Source organism: Peromyscus maniculatus, chromosome 7 (genome assembly GCF_049852395.1).
Source record: "Peromyscus maniculatus bairdii isolate BWxNUB_F1_BW_parent chromosome 7, HU_Pman_BW_mat_3.1, whole genome shotgun sequence".
In the NCBI taxonomy this organism is placed as follows: Eukaryota; Metazoa; Chordata; class Mammalia; order Rodentia; family Cricetidae; genus Peromyscus; species Peromyscus maniculatus.
The window spans coordinates 96,871,922-96,893,245 of record NC_134858.1 but is presented as its reverse complement, the minus strand read 5'-3'; the positions used below and the strand labels follow the sequence as shown (position 1 = coordinate 96,893,245).

General features: G+C 44.2%; 2 protein-coding genes across 15 annotated transcripts in view; one reads left to right on the top strand and one right to left on the bottom strand.

Annotated features, from left to right (window-relative positions):
* The window catches only part of Cep70 (centrosomal protein 70), an 85,124-nt gene extending 76,217 nt beyond the window's left edge, over window positions 1-8,907 (bottom strand). For 4 of the 12 annotated variants that reach the window (XR_013052899.1, XM_076576889.1, XM_042281472.2 and 1 more), the window contains exon 1: window positions 2,688-2,827. The gene's annotated coding sequence lies outside the window, so the exon portion shown is untranslated. Of the gene's footprint in view, window positions 1-2,428; window positions 2,830-4,924; window positions 7,922-8,452; window positions 8,552-8,834 lie in introns of those variants that run through there. The other 8 variants (XM_076576890.1, XM_076576885.1, XM_076576888.1 and 5 more) reach the window with 7 other exon arrangements.
* The window catches only part of LOC102906586 (fas apoptotic inhibitory molecule 1), a 79,451-nt gene extending 58,759 nt beyond the window's left edge, over window positions 1-20,692 (top strand). The window contains exons 1-5 of one of the 3 annotated variants that reach the window (XM_042281478.2): window positions 9,041-9,207; window positions 12,989-13,109; window positions 14,577-14,805; window positions 16,178-16,227; window positions 20,461-20,692. In XM_042281478.2, the coding sequence (XP_042137412.1) occupies window positions 9,200-9,207; window positions 12,989-13,109; window positions 14,577-14,805; window positions 16,178-16,227; window positions 20,461-20,610 (558 nt within the window). In that variant the 5' untranslated portion in view covers window positions 9,041-9,199 and the 3' untranslated portion in view covers window positions 20,611-20,692. Of the gene's footprint in view, window positions 1-9,040; window positions 9,208-12,988; window positions 13,110-14,576; window positions 14,806-16,177; window positions 16,228-20,460 lie in introns of those variants that run through there. The other 2 variants (XM_006975145.4, XM_042281479.2) reach the window with 2 other exon arrangements.
* The last annotated feature ends 632 nt before the right edge of the window (window positions 20,693-21,324 follow it).

The window sequence follows — 21,324 nt, the reverse complement described above, 5'->3', positions numbered from 1 at the left end:
TAAGAGCAGGAAGTGCAGTAAGTACTTCTGCACCTGTGACCAAGCTTTCCCCCAGGATTCTGAGTTCTGTAACTGTTCTTAGTCACACTGAAATCTGTAAGCGTTCTCAGGAGCACATTTCAAACTACTACCACAAACTAACCAAAGCCTTGAAAGTATTACCTATTAATGCAAATATGCCAATAATTTGCAGTAGTCTTTTCCCCACCTCAGGCTATTAACAGGACACAGATTTAAAACCCTGAAATCTCAGAAAGAAAAACTCATCCTAGGACCAAGGCTAGGCTACACATTATAAGACCTTATCCCAAGAAGAAAAAGAAGCCAGGCATGGCAGCAGACACCTTCAATCCCAGCACACAGGAGGCAGAGGCAAGCGGATCTCTGTGAGTTCGAGGCCAGCCTGGTCTACACAGTGAGTTTCAGGACAGACAGGGCTTATATAGAAAGACCCTGTCTCAAAAACACACACACACACACACACACACACAAAAAAAAAAAAAAAAATGAAAAGGAGGGCTAGAAGAATAGCCCAGTGGCTAAGCGCATGTACTCTCGTCCAGAGGACCAGAATTCAATTCCCTGTACCCTTATCATGTGGCTCACAATCACCCATAACTTCAGCTCCAGGAGATCCAACTTCTCTGTTCTCCATGGACACCTGCACATATGCACACACACATAATCAAAAAGAATACAAGTTTTTAGTGGGTTATGGTGGTTCACGCCTTTAATCCTAGTACTTGCAAGGCAAATCCTGGTGGGCTTCTGTGAACTTGAGGCCAAACTGGTCTACAAAGTGAGTTCCAGGCTACATGGTGAGACCTTGTCTCAAGAAGAACAAAAAAGATGGAAGGGGGAAAGAAAGGAGGAAAGAAAAAAGAAGGGGGTGGAGGAAGAGAAGAGAGAAAAAGAATCAAGATAAAGGAAAAAGAAAAATGAGGGGGAAAACCCTAAAAACTGGAGGTATGTATCTGTTTTTTGAGACTGGGTCTTACTCTTCAGCCATGGGCTGACCTGGACCTCACTAAGAAGCCTCGACTAGTTTTGGATTCAGGAATCCACTGTTCTCAACCTCCCAAGCACTGGGATTACAAGTATGAGTCATCATGTGGGGGAAAGTATATTTTGGCACAGTTCATGCTTCCCAACAGTTCATTAAATTGCCCTGTAGGCATCTGGGGATCTGTTAAAACACAGCACACATTAAAAATTTATAGCCAGGCAGTGGTTGTACACACTTATAATCAGCACTTGGAAGGCAGAAGCAGGCAGATCTCGGGGAGTTTAAGGCCAGCATGGTCTAGAAAGCTAGTTCCAGGACAGACAAGGCTACATAAAGAAACCCTGTCTCAAAAAATTTTATATATATATATATATGTGTGTGTGTGTGTGTGTGTGTGTGTGTGTGTGTGTGTATGATACACACACACACAATTAGCTGAGTGTGGTGGCATTTAGCAGTAATCCCAGCATTTCAGATCGAAGTAGGAAAATCCGGAGTTCAAGCCTGGGCTGCATGAGACCTTGCACAAAAATTAAAGAGAAAATAACTCTATTCCAATAATATTGCAGCTTGCTTTTTACTGTTCTGAAATTTAAAAGGGAGTTAGGCCTGGAGATCATCTCAGTCAGATCATTCCATCCCAGATGACAAGAAAGGCCAGAACTGGCCTGTCCTGGGCTGAGGCAAAAACTGCCTGCTACCCTGCCTCATCAACACAGCAAGCAGCACGAAGTCTCATCCAATTCCTTTCCCAAGGGAAGCTGGGGGAGCAGGTGCATTAAACAATAGAGTAAAAACCAAAGTCCATGCAATGCAGAAGGTTGAAACCAACGCCTGCCGCGCTAAAAGGTATGATTACAAATAAGGGGGCAGGCTAGAGAGACAGCCAGTGGGTAAAGGCGCAGCTTGAGACACAATCCCCAGAATCCACAGAAATCAAGACTTCTGTAATCGCAGCACTCCCGTGGCCAGATGGAGGGAAGATTTAACCGCAGCTCTCCTAGCTAGTCCCGGGTAGGACGCAGAAAAACAAAAGACCTTGTCCCAAACAAGGTGGAAGGCAAGGACCTACACCTGAGGGTGTCCTCTGTTCCCTACGCCGGAGTCGTGGCTTGTGTGGATGGTAATGGGAATCTTGATTAGGCTTTGTGGTATCTTTCACGTTAGTCAACGTGGATTCTACATAAAGGCTCAGTCCCCGCCCCCCCCCCCCGAATTTGTAATGAGTCTGACAGGAGGGAGGTGTACACACCTACCCTTGCTCCGCGGTCTCGCACTTGGCTCCAAATCGCTATCACCTGACAGCGCGGCAGAGCGAGCGGGAGCGAATCAGCCCCGAGGACCTCCAACTAACCCCGAACCCAGCCGGTGCTACGGACGAGTCTAAGCTCCAGTTCCTGCCTCCCCTAGCCGGTCGCTCACCTCATTCACTCGGACAGGAGCCGGGGCTCCAGGGCTGAGTGGGAAGCGAGCTGCACCAGGGTCGGACCGGCTCCGGTAGGGTGGTCTACGCTCGCCCCTGCACCCGCGCTTCCCAGCTCGCACCTAGCAGCCGGGGCGACTCCGCCCCGGGGACCCTGGCTGGCCAGTGAGACGTTCGGGGCTCCGGAGAGGACACCTTTGGGCGTGCTCTTGAGAAGGGAACCCCGCGACGCCCTCGGCGACCCCAAGCGCCACTCACCTCAGCCGCCGCCTGCAGCTTGCAGCGCGCCCGCCCCGCGGCCGGGGCCCCGCCTCCGCGACCGTTAGCGCGGCCAGGCTGACCAATCGAACCGAAGCAGTCGATGGCCTCCCAGCGGGGCGGGAGACCCAACCTGGCGCGCCAGGGAGGCGGGGTCCGCGCCGCGCTCTATTATTGGCTCCGCCCACGGAGGCGTGGCTTCCCACCCACACAGTCTTGCTGCGGCAGGTCTTTAGTTCACACACTCCCAGGACGCACCTTCGGGTAGAGACTCGGTTACCAATGTGGAGTCTCGTTTTGATCCGGGAGAAGCTAGAAATACACAAAGCAGTCGCAAGCGAAAGTGAGGCCGGGCCAGCCTCGCCGTCACTGGATGCTTGCGCTCACTACAGCTCCCTCTCAAGCCAGATCTGCGAGCCCTTACCGGGAACCGTCTGCACGCTTGACTCTCCAGACCTAGCTAAGAACAGTGTATATATAAGCTGGCATTTGGGTGACTCCAGTCAACGTTTCTTTATAGCATTTCATCTTCTCCATGAACATTTTTAAATGTCTATGAAGCACTGAGCTGCCCGACTGAAGATGCTCAGTCTAGTTAGGGAGGTGGACTCCTGTTAGACACTGATAAGCCTGTTTAGTAAAGGGTTTGCGGCTTCAGGAGAGGAAAGGAGGATTACATAAGGCCAGGGAGGCACAACCCTTGCTTCAAGTTTGAACCGCTGAAAAGCTTTGAAAACTTGATCTGCGGGCCTCCAGGTTGATTAAATCAAAATCTCTGGAATGGGAGACCCACGTGTCCAGAGTTTGTAAGGTTCCCCCAAGTGATTCTAATGTGTAGCCGGGAGGGAGAAGTGCCCACTGAGATATAATTAAGACTGATTCTAAACCTTGTGGGGAACAGTAACTGGAGATGTAACTCAGTAGGTGGACTGCCTAGAGTGCACGAATCTTTGGGTTTGATCCTTAACACTGCCTAAGACAGGCATGGTGGCACATGCTTGTAATCCAAGAATTTAGGAGGAAGAGGCAGGAGAACAAGAGTTCAAGTTCATCCCTGGCTACAAAGCAAAAGTCAAGGCCACCGGGAGCTACATGAGGCCTTGTCTCAAAGAAAAAATAAAATTATGGTCCCTCTACACTATCTTCAAAAACTAATAGAGCTTAAGAAATCCAAAATATGTAAGGGAAAGTCCACCTTCCACAAACCTGAAGGAAGACCTCTCAAGTTTCAGGGCTCTAACATCATTGTTCTTGCACCTTATAGCCACATGGTGTCGCTATTGACAACAGGCTTTTCCAAAAGGTCTGTGGAAATGCAAGTCCCATCAGGGCCTCCGTGGACCTAACACATCCACTAAGGTGACTCTCTAAGGGCACATCTCTTAGAGAACACTGCTCTCAAGCCAGGTGGAACCACTGTGAGTCTGAACTATATAGATCCCTGCAAACATGTCCCAACTCTCTTTATCCCTGCCTCCTCCCTTCCCCATCCCTTTCTATATCTGGGTAGTCACACTAACAGGGGCTTGGCAGAGCTTCATTTTCTACTCCCTAATACAAATCTTATTGCTTTTCCAGAACAATAGGGTGACTTTACCATTCTTCTGAGTCCAGCTGCTCTAACTGCATCTATAGGCAAAACATCCCTGGGTTATAAATATTTCTGATGCCAGGAATAGAAAACCTAATTTAAACTGTCTTAAACAATAAAGCAATTGATTTAGTTCACAAAGCAGAAATCCCAGCGGGCGTGGACTTCTAAGACTGGTTAATTCAGTGGTTCAATAGGTTTCAAAGGGTCCAGTTAGTCTCTGCTGTTGTAAACATGATAAATTCATACTAAAATGAGTTTCTATGAGGAACAACCAGAACCACATACTTCCTTTTCCCTCAGAAACTTCTCCAGTTTAGTTTTTGTTTGTTCTGTTGAGACAGATCTGCAGATACACCATGCCTCCTGATCAGTCATTGCCTGGGAGATGCACAAATGACAAAAGCCTGAGTTCCAGAAAGGAAGGGGGGAGGGGCACCATAATTGTAAGTGGTTTCCAACGTGGTGATGCTTCTTCCTTGAGTCCATAGCCAATATTGGGAGAGTAATAGTAAAAAAAAAAAAAAATTGAAATACTTGGGCATCTAATATAGTTATTTTCCTTTTATTTTATTCTCCATTTAAAAAAATACATTTGGAAAAATCAGCCAACCTATTCCAAAAAGAGGCTCCAGAAAAAACATACCCTATTGTGACGGAAGTATTTCCAGCTTCTCTCTTAAGGCAGTAGTGTCTGTGAGCATGTGTTGGTGAGAGGCAGCTTCTAAAGATGAACAGCCCTTGGGTACCTCCCGAGAAACAAGGAAGCAATCTGAAACTCAGAACAAAGTCAAAAGCTCAATCAGCCGCAACAAGAATGTTTCATATTTAAGTTCAAGACCTTTCATGGTGCTTTGTTCAGACATGATTTCCTGCCATGTAGTCCTGGCAGGTAAGAAGTGACTGTTCTTCCCACAGCTGTCCTGCCTCTGTGGAACAGATACTAAACACAGCACAGATGATTCCTCAAATCCAGTATACCAGAAACTATGGGGAGAGGAATCAGCTAGCTGAGGAGCCCCGGGTCACCTTGTCCAATTCCAGTGCAGATTTCAGTGTGTCTTGGGTGATGAACCCCAAGCATTAAGGCCAAATTTTTCTGCAAGCTCAATATTTTTCTACAAATGTGTTCTCTTAATATAAACATTCCAAATCCCATGTGCCTAACTCCAAATATAAAGCCTGTACCTTCTGAAGGGCTTTAGGGCCCCTGTGTAAAATAGAATGAATATAATCACTGGGCTGCTGTGAGAACTAGAGGCACATAGCAAGAACTTCACAGATTGTTTTAGTAGTCTTATAAAAGGTAGCTAGATTCCTGGAATTTTATGAGAAAATATTATCCTTCACTAACAGGATTTCCTAGTCCTCCCAACTCAAGAGTTGTTTCTCAGAATTAAGGACTTGATTAAAAAGGAGTTCAGTAGGAACAACTATGTATGGGGAGGGGGATCAGCCACCCTTGTCCCAGCTCTGGAAACTTCCACTCTGTATACCACCACCCCTTTTCATTCTTCCCGGAATCATTTATTACAAACTCTGATCTATAAATAAAAACAAATAACAAAGAAGAGGCTGCAGTGGAGTCTTCCTCATTAGGACTCTCTCAGTGCAAGGTGAGGTGCAAAGCAGTGCTCTCCCAGCAGAATCTCTGTGGCACAATTTGCTGAGGAATTCAGTCATATCGTCTTCAAGATCTGTTAACCTAATCAATAGATTGTTTCCTCTGGTCAGCTGTCTTCTCTCCCAGACTTTACTTACTTACCACCTCTAAAGTTTATCTGCCGTATCAATCCAAATGTTGGAACAATCTTTCTATACATTATCATCATGCTGCAGAAATAAACTGGAAGATGGGACCCATCCCGATTCCTATAACAAACTCTTTGGCTAGATAATCTCTAAACCACAGAAATTGTTGCTTTGTTCTGGCTGAGAAGTCCAAGACCAAAGTGCCAGAAGATTGAGAGTCAAGAGAGGACTTGTTTGGCCTATTTCAAAGATGGTGCCTTATTTCTGCATCCATATGAAACCAAATTCTTCACGCCTCACTTGTTTTACCTACTTAATTGCAGACTAAACCCTCTAGACTTAACCTACTTCATGTGCTTCTGGTTGCATGCTTTTAACTGGTTTTAAAAATCACCAATTTCGCCGGGCAGTGGTGGCACATGGCTTTAATCCCAGGATTCAGGAGGCAGAGCCAGATGGAACTCTGTGAGTTTGAGGCCAGCCAGGTCTACAGAGTGAGATCCAGGAAAGGCGCAAAGCTTCACAGAGAAACCCTGTCTCAAAAAAAAAAAAAAAAAAAAAAAAAATCACCGATTTCAGAGCTGACATTTGGGTCATTGTAATTGTTCAAGTTTGATCACAAACATTGTACTTGTTAAAGTTTGATCATGAAGGCCTAAACCACCAATTACTTCCTAGCCCTTAATCTCTTTTCTCCATGCTCCAGTCTATAAATATTCCTAAACCCTGTCTTCTCTGTGATGGTTATAATCTTCACTGTCAGCTTGACTGGACTGAGAAATGCCTAGAGAATTAGTGAAGCAACTCTCAGTGTGATGATGTTTCCAGAGTAGATCATGAGGACTCTGACCTAATAAGTGGAATAATCCCCCGATGATTCACAGTATATCATGGTTTTATCAGTAGGGGATGGAAAATAAGAAATGGAGCCTACTTGGAGAATGTAGGTCACTGGGAGCATGTCCTTGGATGCTGTCTTGCTCAGGCCTCTTCCTGTACCCTCTTTTCTCTGTCTCTAGTCTGTCATAATGTGAGCTGCCTGCTCTGCTTCCTGGAGACCAAGGTGTAAAGTGCTCCATCCACCCCACTGACCCTGCCGTGGCACACTGGCACCTCTGGAATCCTGAGCCAAAGTCAGCATTTCCCTCCTGAACCAAAAAAGTTGTTTGCTTCACTTTGGTCACTAATATACTCAAGGAGGCAGATGTAAAATTTGCCCTCTCGTTTTCATACGCTTCTAGAATCATCTCTGACAAAACTCATCTCAGTGATGGGCATATTTTGAGCCAGGCAGAACAGGACCTGGTTCCAAAACATACGCCCAGTGGAAGAGGCAAAAGGAACCTGTCACATCTTTTATAAAGACACTAATCCCATTCATGAAAACAGAGCCCTTGTGACCTAATCACCTCCTAAAGGCCACACCTCTTAATACTTGCGTTGGAAGTCAGGTTTCAACGTGCAAATTTTGAAACGACACCAGCATTAACCAGCATTAAGATGACCAGAGCCCTCAAATCTGCTCAGCCCTCAGAAGCCCTCAGTCCCTTCAAATGTGTCTATTCTGTTGTTGGGCCTACTGTCTGGGGACCATTCATTACTTTTATAAGGTGGCTATGCCGGTAATTTTTTTTTTAATTAACAGACATACAAAAATCAGCTCAAAATATGCCAAAAACATCTTCAGAATGCCCTACTCTCGTACAGTAATATTTTTGGGGTGGTATGTCCTGAGCTCTAATACTATCCAAGCCTATTCTTCATTCAGATGTAATCCTAGTACTGGGGAAACTAAGGCGGGATGAAGAATCTGAGCCAGCCCCAGTTAAATAGTGAATTGCAGCCGGGTGGTGGTGGCGTACACCTTTAATCCCAGCAATCGGGAGGCAGAGGCAGGCAGATCTCTGTGAGTTCGAGGCCAGCCTGGGCTACAAAGTGAGTTCCAGGAAAGGCGCAAAGCTACACAGAGAAACCCTGTCTCGAAAAACCAAAAAAAAAAAAAAAAAAAAAAAAAAAAAAAAAAAAAAAGAAAAGAAAGAAAAAGAAAAGAAAAAAAGAAAAAAAATAGTGAATTCCAAGTCAGAATGGATGACATAGCAAGACTCGATTTTTTTTTAAATAAGATTGGCTAGGCATGGTGGCCAATACCATATATATATGCACACACACACACACACACACACACACACACACACACATATATAATTTTTTATGTGCATTTGTGTTTTTGCCATGGGTGTTGGGGTCCCCTGAAACTGGAGTTACAAACAAGTGTGAGCTGCCATGTGGGTGCTGGGAATTGAACTTGGGTCCTCTAGAAGAGCAGTCAGTGCTCTGACCCCTGAGCCATCTCTCCAGCCACCAAGACTCTATTTTTAAAATTAAAAATAAATAAATAAAAGACATTAGAAAAACAACTTACCTGACACAGTGGAAGTTCAGAGAATGGATGAAAAGATGTGTCGGGGCAGAGGGAAGGACTTTTGGGAACGCATCTAGCAACAAGCAACCTGCCTGCATCCTTAAGGATGGGAATAAAGAGAAGGCAAGGGCTAGTTCACACAGAGATGTGGGCACAAAATCCACCTTAAGTAGTCTGGACTTTTAAAGAAATAAAGAATGAGCTCTAGAGAATTGCAAGCTTGAGGTCTGTCTGGGTTACGGAGTTAGTTCAAAGCCAATCTGGGCAATTTATGAGACAGCGAACATCGGCCCAATCTCCAGTACCACGATGGGGAGTGGGGAAAAAAGGAGGGGAGGGGATGCCAGTAGTTTTTGAGAACCAATGTCACGAGCAGATTTACCTTCCTCGGGCTTCAGAGCAGCACGGGACCCGGAGTTTTGCCCACCAACTTTACCCCAGCAACGGAGCCAGGCACCCTGTGAAGACCGCTCTTAGCAACGTTTGTTGTTGGGCATTGCTCACAGGGTGGGACTTGGTGATGTCTGGGGTCCAGGCTGTGAGGAAAGCTTGTGCAGAGAATAAAGCATTAGATTAAACAGTCACACCGGCAGGGTCAAGTACGCAGGACGGCGAGTGGCAGCCTGTACTGTTCCACGCGCAAGTTTCCAGAGCTTCCAGTCCGCAAGCTCGCTGCAGGAGCAAGGCTTTGCCGTCTGAGGAATCAGACCCAACACACTGCTTTGCAAAGTGATCCATAGGCCACAAATGCACAGGTGAGGCCACAGCCCAGATTGCAGGGCAGAGGACGGCTTGAAGCCCTCCATCTATGGTGGCCATGCCCACACCTCTGTAGCATCTGACCCTGGGGCCAGGCAACTTGCCTCCCTGTGGTTTATGCGTTACCCTATCAAGAGACTCCAGCAGCGGGCATTAAGGCTTTGACCATCCCTCCCCAGAGCTCCATCCCCACCCCATCCATTAACATTGCTGCTGGTCCCCTTCCTTTTCCCAGTTAGTCTCTGCTTTCATGCCTTATGTTTTGCTTTGGGTTTTTGTTTGTTTGTTTTAATTTAGATTCAACATGTAACATCTGTCTTTCTGGGTGTGGTTTCTCTGCCTCAGCCTGTGGTTTTTGTTTTTGTTTTTTCAATCCTATCCATTGTCTGGGACCAGCATGATTTCATTCTTCTTCATGGATAAATAATACTCCACTGTGTTTATGTAGACTTCATTTTCTTTATCCATTTACACGTTGATGGGCACTTAGGCTTATTCCATATAGTGACTATTGTACCAAGTGCCCAAATAAACATGGGTGTATAGGTATGTCTAGCATATGCTGAGTTAATTCCTTCAGGTATATAATTAGTCCTATAGCTACATAGTTTTGGGGGATTTTGTTTTGCTGTTTTTATTTGGGGGGGGAGTACCTCCACAGTCTATACTGATTTCTGTGGTGGCTGCATTACCTTACATCCCCAATAACAGTTCTTTTACCAGTATTTATTGTGTTCCCTCTCTCTCCTCCTCCCCCCTTCTCCCTCCCTCCTTTCCCTCTCTCCCTCTCTTTTTCTCCCTCTTTCAGATAGTCTCAGTCTGTAGCCTGCCTGGCCAGCACTAGTCACAAAGGTGTTCACCATCATGCCTGGCCCTATTAAACACTTTTTAGACCCTGTATTTTGATAATTGTCTACTTTTCCCCTTTATTGATTGGATTATTTGGTCTTTTAGATTTTTCTATTGAAAACTTAATATATTCTGGATATTAATCCTCTGTTGGGTGAAATTCCGGTAGATATTCTCCCCTGGTCCATATCTTTCCCCTGCTGCAGCATCTGCTGTGCAGAGCTTTTAATATCACAAAGTCCCATTTATCAATTCTTTTTAAAATTTTGTTTAGATTATTTTATGTGTGTGAACATTTTGCCTGTATATATGTGCGTGCCTGGTGCCCACAGAAGTCAGAAGAGGGCATCAGATGGTTATGAGCCACCATGTGGGTGCTGGGTATCAAATAGTAAGAGCAGCAAGTGCTCTTAACTGCCTTCTGAATGATGGGATTTCAGGCACGCTTGACATAGGTCTTCTTTCTTGAGTTCATCAATGACCCAGTACATAGTCAAGACTGTACTCGTGGTAGCCAGATGTGTTCGCTCACGCCTGTAGTCCCAGCATGTGGAGACTGGGTCGGCAGAAATGCTGCGTGGTAAGTTCTCGGCAGGCTGGGCTGCAGAGAAGACTTTGTCTCCAAAAAGAGTGTCTATTGCTCTTGTCTTATCCCTTATTCCTAGTTTTACTTCATTGTGGTCTGATAGAATAAAAAGAAATTACTTCGATTCTGTTGTATTTGTTAAGATTTGTGGCCTAGAAAATGGAGTTTTAAAGAAATTCTATGAGCTACTGAGAAGAAAATGTATTCCACTGATGTTAAAGAAATACCTATAGATGTTTCTAAAGTTCATTTGATCTATGGTGCCTTTTAACTCTGAAGCTTCATGCTTTTTAGTCTGGATGATCTCTGATGAGAGTTGGGTTGATTAAAGTCACCCACTGTTATTATACCTGTGCCTATATGTCCCCTTTATACTAATAAGGGTGGAGAGATGCCTCATCCATTAAGAACACTTGCTGTGTAACCATCAGGACCAGAGTTCCGATCCCCACGCCCAGGTAACAAACCAGGCATCTAGCCCATGCCTTTAACCCTAGCTCAGACAGGAGGGTCACTGGGGGTTGCTGGCTCTCTACTAGATAAGAAAACACAAGATCCAAGTTCAGGGAGAGACCCTGCCTCAAAGAAATAGAAAGTGACAGGAGACACTTGACAGGTACACACACTCACACATACTTATGCACATGCACTCACACATAAACAAATCTTTTGAAAGATATGAAACAAGACAAAAGGTAAGCAAGAAAAATAATAAGATGAAAACATAAAAGATTGAAAAAAAGAAAAAGAAAAACCAAGCCAGAAATGGTGGCTTCCATCTGCAATCCCAGCACTGAGGAAGCTGAGGCCAGCCTGGACTCTAGCATGGGACTTGTCTAAAAACCCCTGAAAGTGTGAGAGATTGTATCTCAAAGTAACATCCCAAAAGGTCTAGGGATATACCTTAGTACTAGAGTGCTTGCCTGGCATGCACAAGACCCTGGTCGTTTGTTTTAATTATTACATTTTTAAAGGAGGTGGGGGGCCTAAAATATACTTGAAATAAATGCATTTAAAGAGAAGATTTTAGAAAATTTTTAAAAAGGGCAATCGACAGCCTCCTTCTGGTCCTGTATTATTGGCCTTTGCCAGGCGGAAGGGTAGTGGCTTACAGATGGAGTCTCTTTTTGTTCCTGCCATTCAAACTGGTGTGCTGGGGGCAGCACAGGTCAGGATCAATTCTTCCGTTCCTGTACCAGAAGCCACTTGTGGTCCCAGTGAACTTGATGGAGTAGGTTCCCACGGGCCTCTTACCGGTTCATTCCAGAGCAGCAGTGTATCTGAATATAGAAGAAACAAACAGACCACTGAGATATGCATTGGTCAGGGGACACTGAGACAACTTGGCACTCTTCCTGTCTCGGGGCTTGCAGATCCCACCCAACAGGAGCCAGGGCACTGGGGCTGGCCTCGGAGCATTCATCTCTCTCACACATGGTAGGGAGGCCGTACCAGGTGCCCAGCAACAACAGGGTGTCACTCTGCACAGTAATCTTAGGTCTTCCTTGCCATGGAGGGCAAGGCCACCAGCCACTGCATCAGTCATCACCAGAGCACACTACAGCTTTTCAGTGCATCCACTGGCTAGGGCAATGTCTTTGTGTTGTTGTGGTTTGGTTTGGTTTGGTTTGGTTTGGTTTGGTTTGGTTTGGTTTGGTTTAGACATGGTCTCCTTGAACTCCTGATAGCCTCCTGCCTCTACCTCCCAAATGCTGGAATTGCAGGTATGTGCCACCATGCCTGCCTAGGACAGTATCCTTTGAAAACAGGTTCAAATAAGCAATGACTTGAAAAGCTGAAGGCTGACATTTATGGTACATGACTTTGAATAAATAAAGAACACAGCCACTGCAGATCCCATAAAACCACAGACTTTTTTTAAATGATGTGTGAACATGTGTATTGGGGTGTGTATTATGAAGCACATGTGGAAGTCAGAGGAGAACTTTGTGGTTTCATTTCTCTCCTTCCACACTTACGTGGGTTCCGGGGTCAAACTTCGATCATCAGGCTCATATAGTAAGTTGAAGCCAGCCTGGAATACTTAGCACCCTGTCCAAAAAAGAATAAAAAGGAAGGAAGGAAGGAAGGAAGGAAGGAAGGAAGGAAGGAAGGAAGGAAGGAAGGAAGGAAGGAGAAAGAGAGTGAGAGAGAAGGAAAGAAGGAAGGAAGGAAAGAAGGAAGGAAGGAAGGAAGGAAGGAAGAAAAGAAGGAAGGAAGGAAAGAAAGAAAAAGAAAGGGGAAAAAGAAAAGAAAAATCTTAAGAAGATGAATTGGCTATTCCATTACTGTTTTAGCCCATTTTAATGGCTTCATTTTTATTTCCTTTGCCCTCTTTATAGCCTAAGGAAACTGACAGATGTTGTAGCTGTTTGGGATGTTATATTAAGTGATGGAATCCACAAGATTGAATTTGAACATGGGACCACATCAGGAAAACGAGTTGTATATGTGGATGGGAAGGTAGGGAAACATAATGTGACTTTGTAAAATGTGCTACAGAGAGCTCATCCTTCTCCTGCTCTCCTTTTCTCCCTCTCTCTTTGAGACAGGATCTCTCTATGGCTATCCTACCACTGGCTATTTGGACAGGCCTGGTCTAGACCTCATAGACAGCTTCCTGTCTCTGCTTCCCCGATGCTGGGATTAAAAGTGTGCAAGACTACACCAGCTGGCTTTCTTAAGCTTTTTATTTATTTGTATGTGTAAGGGTGTTTTGCCCGTATGCTTGTGAGTGCAGCACATGTGTGCCTGGGGTCCTCTGAGGACAGAATAGGGTATCAGATCCCCTGAGCCTGCAGTTATAGGCAGTTGGGAGCTAGCATGTGGGTGCTGGATCCTCTGGAAAAGCAGCAAGTACTCTTAACCACTGAGCCATCTCTTCAGCCCCAAAACTTGGTTTTATTGGTGTAATTTGTAACTTCTTCATACATAAAGTTGGGGCTTTTTTTCTGACAACGGTTATGTTTTTCACCTATTTGTTTTTCTGTATAAAGCAATCTAGTGGTAGTTACAGGAGAATAATTACATACAAGAATATGAAACCTGGTATTTAAATTTAAAATGGCCTTTTCTTTTCAGACAGAGTCTAAGTAGCCCTGGCTGGCCTGGAACTCACTGTGCAGACAGGCTGGTCTCAAACTCACAGAGAGCCACCTTCAACTGCCTCGCAGGTGCTGAAATTAAAGTTAGGTGCCACTACACACAGAAAAATGATTAAAACAAAACAAAACAAAACAAAAACTTGATATGATGAATTCATAAAGTACAAATAATATTGGCTTCTAATCACCGTCTTGGTCAGTGTTGTATTGCTATGAAGAGGCATCATGTCCAAGGCAACTCTTATAAAAGAAAGTGTTTAATTAGGGCTTCGTTACCATTTCAGAGGGTTAGTCCATTATCAACATAGCAGCAGGCATGGCAGGACATGCTGCTGGAGAAGTAGCTGAGAGTTCTAAATCCTGATCCACAGGCAGCAGGAAGAGAGTGAGTCACTGAGTCTGGCTTGGGCTTTTGAAACCTCAAAGCCCACCCCCAGTGAACACTTCCTCCAACAAGGCCACACCTCCTAAACTTTATAATCTTTTCAAATAGTTCCACTCCCTGGTGACCAAACTTTCAAATGTATGAGCCTATAGGGGCCATTCTTATTCAAACCACCACAATGAGGTAGTGGCACGTGCCTTTAATCTCAGTACTCAGGAAGCAGAAGCAGACAAATCTCAGTAAGTTTGAGGCCAGCCTGGTCTACAAAGCGAGTTCCAGGACAGCCAGGACTGTCCCACAGAGAAACCCTGTCTCAAAAAACCGAACCAAAACAAAACAAAACTACCACAAACACCTTGAAGTTTTTTATTATTTCTTAAATGTTAAATATTAAAATTCCCTCTATTTGTATATTTTAATCTATTCTAATTTATCATCTAGGAAGAGATAAGAAAAGAGTGGATGTTCAATTTGGTGGGCAAAGAAACCTTCTATGTTGGAGCTGCAAAAACCAAAGCCACCATACATATACTTTCTGACAAAGGTTATGTTTTTAAATATATCCTGGAAATTGAGAGGAAAAGCTTCGTAAAGTATGTAGAGAACAGATCAAAAACCACCAACACCTGGGTACTGCACTTGGATGGCGAGAACTTTAGAATTGTTTTGGGTGAGTCGGGGCTGTTCCTGCAGAATGGGCTGGATTTTTTTAAGGAATTATTTACTTATTAAGCATACAGTGTTCTGCGTGCATGTATCCTTGCAGGCCAGAAGAGGGAACTAGATTTCATTGCAGACGGTTGTAAGTTACCATGTGATTGCTGGGAATTGAACTCAGGACCTCTGGGAGAGCAACCAGTGCTCTTAACCTCTGAGCCATCTCTCCAGCCCCAGGATTTTTTTTTTTAATTGAAAATTTATAAAATATATTCTGCAATATATTCTGATCATAGTTTCCCCTCCCCCATCTTCTCCCAGATCCTCCCTACCTCCCCACCCATCCAACTCCATGCTTTATTTCTTTAGAAAACAAATAAGTAAATAAAAAACACAAACAAAGCAGAATTTAAAAATTGGAAAAATCACAATAAACACACACACATAGAGAAACACACAAACAAAATCAATAAAAACACAAAATTGGAAGCCATAGTATACAAGCAAAAGACTGTAAGATTTTTTAAAAAACCCAGACAAAGCAATATGAGACAACAAATCTATAAGAACACCACTGAGTATGTTTTGTGTTGATTGTCTACTGCTGGCTGTGGGGCCTGCCCTTAAGTGTGGTTTATACAGCCAGTGAGACGCCATTGGGAGAAAACTGATTTTTTTTTTTCTTTGTAAGCAGTTGTTAGTTGGAAATCACTTCCTGTTTGGGGATGGGAGATTGTGTCCACTTCCCCCTCTCAGTTCTGCAACCCCATCTGGCTTGACCCTATGCAGGCCATATTAGATTTTTATAGTGACTATTTAATTATTCTCTCCATAAAGTTAAGTGGGAGATTTGAATAGGAGAAAGAATGCATGAGCTCTCTTTTTCTCATGCATCCATGTGAGCAGATTATCATTCAATAGTCAATTAACCCTCAAGGTTTTTGTTTTGTTTTATTTGTCAGGAGAATAATTTATTTTTACATAAACATGTGAAGAATTTTATTTCTCTCGTTATTTAACAAAGAAGGGTGTTAAGGGCCAATTCAAAGGAGAATTTCAAAACAAAACATAAGGCTGAAGATGTAGGCCGGTGGTGTAGCACCTGCCAAGTACGTGCAAGGCCCTGGGTTGGATCCCCAGTTCCAAGATGAAAGCAAAAGCAAAAACATACCCTGAGTGCTGGAGTTACAGGCATGTGCCATCATGGTATTTCTTTTCTTATTTAAGGGGGATCTGGCATCCTCTTCTGGCCTCTGTGGGCACTTGGCACACATGTGGTAAACATATATGCAAGCAAAACACCCATACACATATAAATGAAAACAAATACAACAACTTCACTTTGACTATAGAATTATGACATTTAACTGTTGTTACTTTTACAGAAAAAAACAGTATGGATGTGTGGTGCAACGGTGAAATAATAGAGTCAGCGGTAAGTCGGCCTGTAGTCATTCCTAGAGCATGTGTAGCCTAGGCTCACCTCCAACTCAGTCCTCCCCCCTCAGCCTACTCAACATCAGGGGTGCGAGTGCGAGCCACCACAACCAAGTGCTAATTCTGGTGATTTTCTAATTAACCAAGGTAATGTTCGTAAACCAAAAATCATAGGAATTGCTTTTGACTCTAAGTTCTGGAAATCTTTTCCAGACAGTCCCTGGGGCAGTGAGCGTTTGGGGACAATCTGCAGTCTGAACTGGCACAGCCACACACTCCACACCTTGTCTCTCCTGGTTAGACTTTTATCCTGACAAGTGTTCACATGAAAAGGTTCCTTCCCCCAAGAGCTGCTGTCCTCCTGTGTTTGTTCCTCTAGAAATCATGTGTAGCAGTCCCCTGGGAGCTGATGATAGGCAAATTCTAGCTGATGATAGGCTTTCAACCCTCTGTGCTGCCAGTGCTGCTGACCGCAGATAACACTTGGGTAGGAAGGCTTTGCACATATCCTCAAAGTGCATGGTACCTTCCAAAAAGTGAGGGTTTTTTGTTTTATTTTGTTTTGCTTTTTTTTTTTAAAGAAGTAGCGATGTACACAGTGTCAGATGACGTGGAGGTAGACTACAAAAGGGCACTGTCACAAATGCCAGAAGACACGTGAAATTTGTAGACCAGTGTTGTCAAGGTAGGAGGAAAGAGACTCCCCGCTCACAGAGACCAAGCATCCTGGAAAAGCCATCCAGGCTCCAAAGTACTCAGCTTTGCTGTCGGGGGCCAGCATCCCTGTGACCTGGAGTGAAATGAATTTAGGAGTGAATTTCAAGCAGAAATGAATTAACATGGTGGCACAGGGAATGCAGGACCAGGAGCTGAAGTCACTGTGAGGAAATTCCCTGGGTCTTGAGGTCTTCCGGCCACACAGGAAATGCTGTCCTTGTCGCTCAGGCTTGTGCTCCAGGGAGGAACACCAAGGTTGGCAGTGGTGAGCAGCTAGCTCTCTTCTCTGCTCACCTTCTCTCTCGTCACATGGTGTGGTTGTTCCCACTACGGGTGTAGGAAGGAGAGTTTAAGGTGCTGCTGAGAGGAAAGGTTGTTTGGGGGGAACTACTCAGCTGATCACTTCGAATCTACTGGATCTCATAATTCTCTGTCCCTGAGGAAGTAGGAATCCACAGTCACAAAAGTGGGTGCCTTTTCATTTCTTAAGCCTGGCGGGTGTAACCTGGTCTCTGGGGCTTTATCTCCAGAACTTAAGCCCTTCCCCGGAATAAACCTGCTTGAGAGAAGCTTTGTTTGTACAGAGGTGCAGGGAGCTCTCCAGGCCCATATGGCCCCTGTAGAAGAGCGGTCCTTACCCTGCATGTGGTCAGGTACCTGCTCTGGGCCTACAACAGACCTGTGGTCCTCCTTCTCCATGCCTCCCCTGCAAGTCTCTAGATAGTCAGCACTTTGCAATCACATCTCCTCCACCCTCGAGGAATTCTCTGGGACAACTGAAAAGAATGTGCTCTTATGGGATTAAGGATGTGTTTTTAAGGGCTGGGAGTGTGGTTCAGTGCTTGGGAAAAGTACTCACCTAACATGTGGAAGCTTCAGGGTTCCCTGCCTACCACTGAGGGGAAAGCGGTTTTAAATATGGTAAAAATCATGTTCATACCTATGTGTAGCTGGAGAGTTTCTCTCCGGGTCCCACCAAGCCCTGGCAGTCCCGCAGCCCACTTATAAATACATAGACTTTTATATTATTTAAACTCTTTGGCCTAATGGCTCAGGCTTCTAGCTAGCTGTTCTTATATCTTAAATCAACCCATTTCTATAAATCTATACCTTGCCACATGGCTCATGGCTTACCAGTATCTTACATGTTGGTACTCATGGCGGTGGCGGGCAGCGTCTCCTCACTCAGCCTTCCTGTTCCCAGAATTCTCTTCTCTGCTTGTCCCACCTATATTTCCTGTCTGGCTACTGGCCAATCAACATTTTATTTATACAGAGCGATATCCACAGCACCTATGTCTTTGTTCCATAGGAACTGACAGGAAACTGGTGTGGAAAACAGTCCTTGGTAATCTGGTTGTCTCCTTCTTGTAACTGTAGTCCAGTTGAAGAACAGAGTGCATAGTGAGCTAGTCCAGCAGCCTGCCCCAGTCTGTACACACCAACAACCAAGTGCCCCCTACCAGTAGCACCAAAGTTATGCTTGTCAAGTAGCCAAGAAGCAACTTACCAGGATTGTGTGACTAACCCTTGTTCTGTCTTCCAAAAGCGTTTTCCAAGCCTCAGTATAAACATGGTAGGGATCTCTGCACCCAAAGATGTGCCTGGGTCAGTGCTCAGTATATCTCCCTTCCCTTCAAGAGCTCTAGCTGCTTGGCCTCCGTGATGCTCATAGTCAAGGGGTGTGGACGGGGGTGGAGGAGGGTGTGTGTGTATTTCCTGTTTGATTTTTCAGTGCTGAGACCAAACCCAGCATGTTATACATGCTAAGTGAGCTCCCTAGCCTGTGCACAGACAAGTGTTAAGGCATTGGTCACTGTTTCCTTGAATTCTGTCTATCCTCTAAGGCCTCCTCAACCTAATGCTTCAATCCTTTAATACACTTCCTCAAGGTGTGCTGACCCCCAACTGTAAAATTATTTTTGTTGCTATATCATAACTGTAATTTTGCTACTGCATAATTTCTGTGTTTTCCATAATGCATAGCTCTGTGTTTTCCACGAGTCTTAGGCAACACCCATGAAAAGAGTTGTTCAGCCCCTTCCCACTGGGTCACAACCCATAGGTTGAGAACCACTACTCTAAGGCTCTTCTTCCCTCTTCACCGTTTTTTCCCATCTTCTTTCTGTAGATTCGTGCTGTTGAGCAGAAATAGAATGTGAACCATGAGTATTGAGTCTCCTGTGTGATTTTAACATTTTAGCAGGCATGCTAAAAAAAATAAAGTTAATTAATCTTAATGTTTAATAAATCAATTTATCAAGATTATTAAGCCAAGGGTGGAGGCTCATATCTGCAAAGCCAGCATTTGGCTGGGAGAACACTAGGGCACTGAGGCAGGAAGATTACTATGAGTTCCAGGGCACATATAGTTAATTATAGGTCAGCCTGGGCCACAAAATAAGATTCTATTTCAAAAAACAAAAGGAAGGAATTAAAATTTAACATGTAATCAACAAAGGAAGTTACTAGTGAGTTATGTACACTCATAGGTTCACATTGGCTTTCAGATCAGGTATATATTTTAAACTTAGGCTATGGATTTCATTTCTAAGTGGACACATTTCAAGTGCTCAATAGATTTAGTGGTGTCGGGTTTTTGTTGCTAAGCGTGTATTTTATTATAAACCACCTTATATCCCCAAAGGAAGTGGAATTTTGAACTGGTTCAGAGTAATCTGCAACAAGAATTTAGCAACAAGAATTGCTAAACGGTCTTATTAATTAAAAAAAACCCGTAGCCAGATATTGGGGTGAAAGCTGAAAGATCAGAGGGATAAATCAAGCCAGCCACAAGTTCTTACTGCTAGGAAATCCTCAGCCCAAGAGAGAGCGACTTCCTGTATACTCACGCTTATATACCTTTCTGTGCCCTGCCCTCTTACTTCCTCTCTCCACCCAGCTACATCACTTCCTCTTTCTGCCCAGCTCTATCACTTCCTATGTGTCTGTATAGACCTCCAGACCTCTATGGTTAACTAGTGCTGGGATTAAAGGCATGTGCTACCACTGCCTGACCTCTATGTTTAATATAGTGGCTGGCTTTTTCCTCTGATCTCCAGGCAAGCTTTATTTGTTAGAGCACAAATAAAATATCACCACAGTAGTCTCCTTGCAGAGTGGCACTTTCAAGTCATCTACCTCAGTTTTCTCATCTGTAAAGTGGGTATAATAAGAGTACTTCTATCAAAGTCATTGTAATGACAGAATTAAGTGGAGGCAAGAGGATCCAGAGATTGAGGTCAGTGAGTTCTGGCTTAACCTAAACTTGGCTACAGAGTAAGACCCTGTTTCAAAAATCAAAACAATGAATGACTACAAGGAAAGAAAGGAACTCTCAATTTATAACAGAATCATAAAGGTGTATAAACACAAGTTTGAAATGCTGAGCCTACAACGCTTAATGTTTTTACCAACATATTATCTCATTATACCACTAGTCCATTTTAGATGGTGTTAGTGCCCCGACAAAGAGATTTCTGGAACACTGATGCTTCCCCCCTTGCTGTCCTAGGGCGAGTTTGTAGATGATGGGACTGAAACACACTTCAGTGTTGGGAGCCATGACTGCTACATAAAGGCCGTCAGCAGCGGGAAGAGGAGAGAAGGGATCATCCACACCCTCATTGTGGATAACAGGGAGATCCCAGAGAGCCTTCAGTGACTGCTCGTTAATGAGTTCTGAGCTGAAGAGGACTTACTAATGGCTGCGGTAATTAAATGTGTTCACTCTGTACATACTGGTAGATTTAGTCTGCAGTGTTTTTATTTTTATCTTTTGTTACTTGAAACTGTAATATTCCAATGGTCAGAAAAAAAAAAAATCATGTGGATCTTAAAAGTTACAGTTTTAAAATTTTTACTTACATGGTGTTTGAGTGCATGCTTGCATGCCACAATGCACATGTGGAGTTCAGAGAAGGGCTTTCTGGAGCTGATGTTCTCCTCCAGCGGGTGGGCTCTGAGGGCTGAACTTAGGTTGTCAGGCTTGGCAGCAAGCTTCCACTGAGCCTTCTTGCTGCCCCAGAATTCATCTTTTTTTAAAAAAAAAATATTTATTTATTTGTTATGTATACAGAAGAGGGTGCCAGATCTCATTACAGATGGTTATGAGCCACCATGTGGGTGCTGGAAATTGAACTCAGGACCTCTGGAAGAGCAGTCAGTGCTCTTAACCTCTCAGCCATCTTTCCAGCCCCAGAATTCATCTTTTAAGTGATGTGAAAATGCTTTAAATTTAAAGGGAAGATAATGTAGAGACCCAAATCAAGGACATTGCACGTCAGTAATCTTCTTCGAAGCGCAGTGTTGTATCCCATGTGTTTCTACAAATAAGCATGTCTTCATTTTTTTTCTCCTGTGCAGGTAGGTTGCCTCT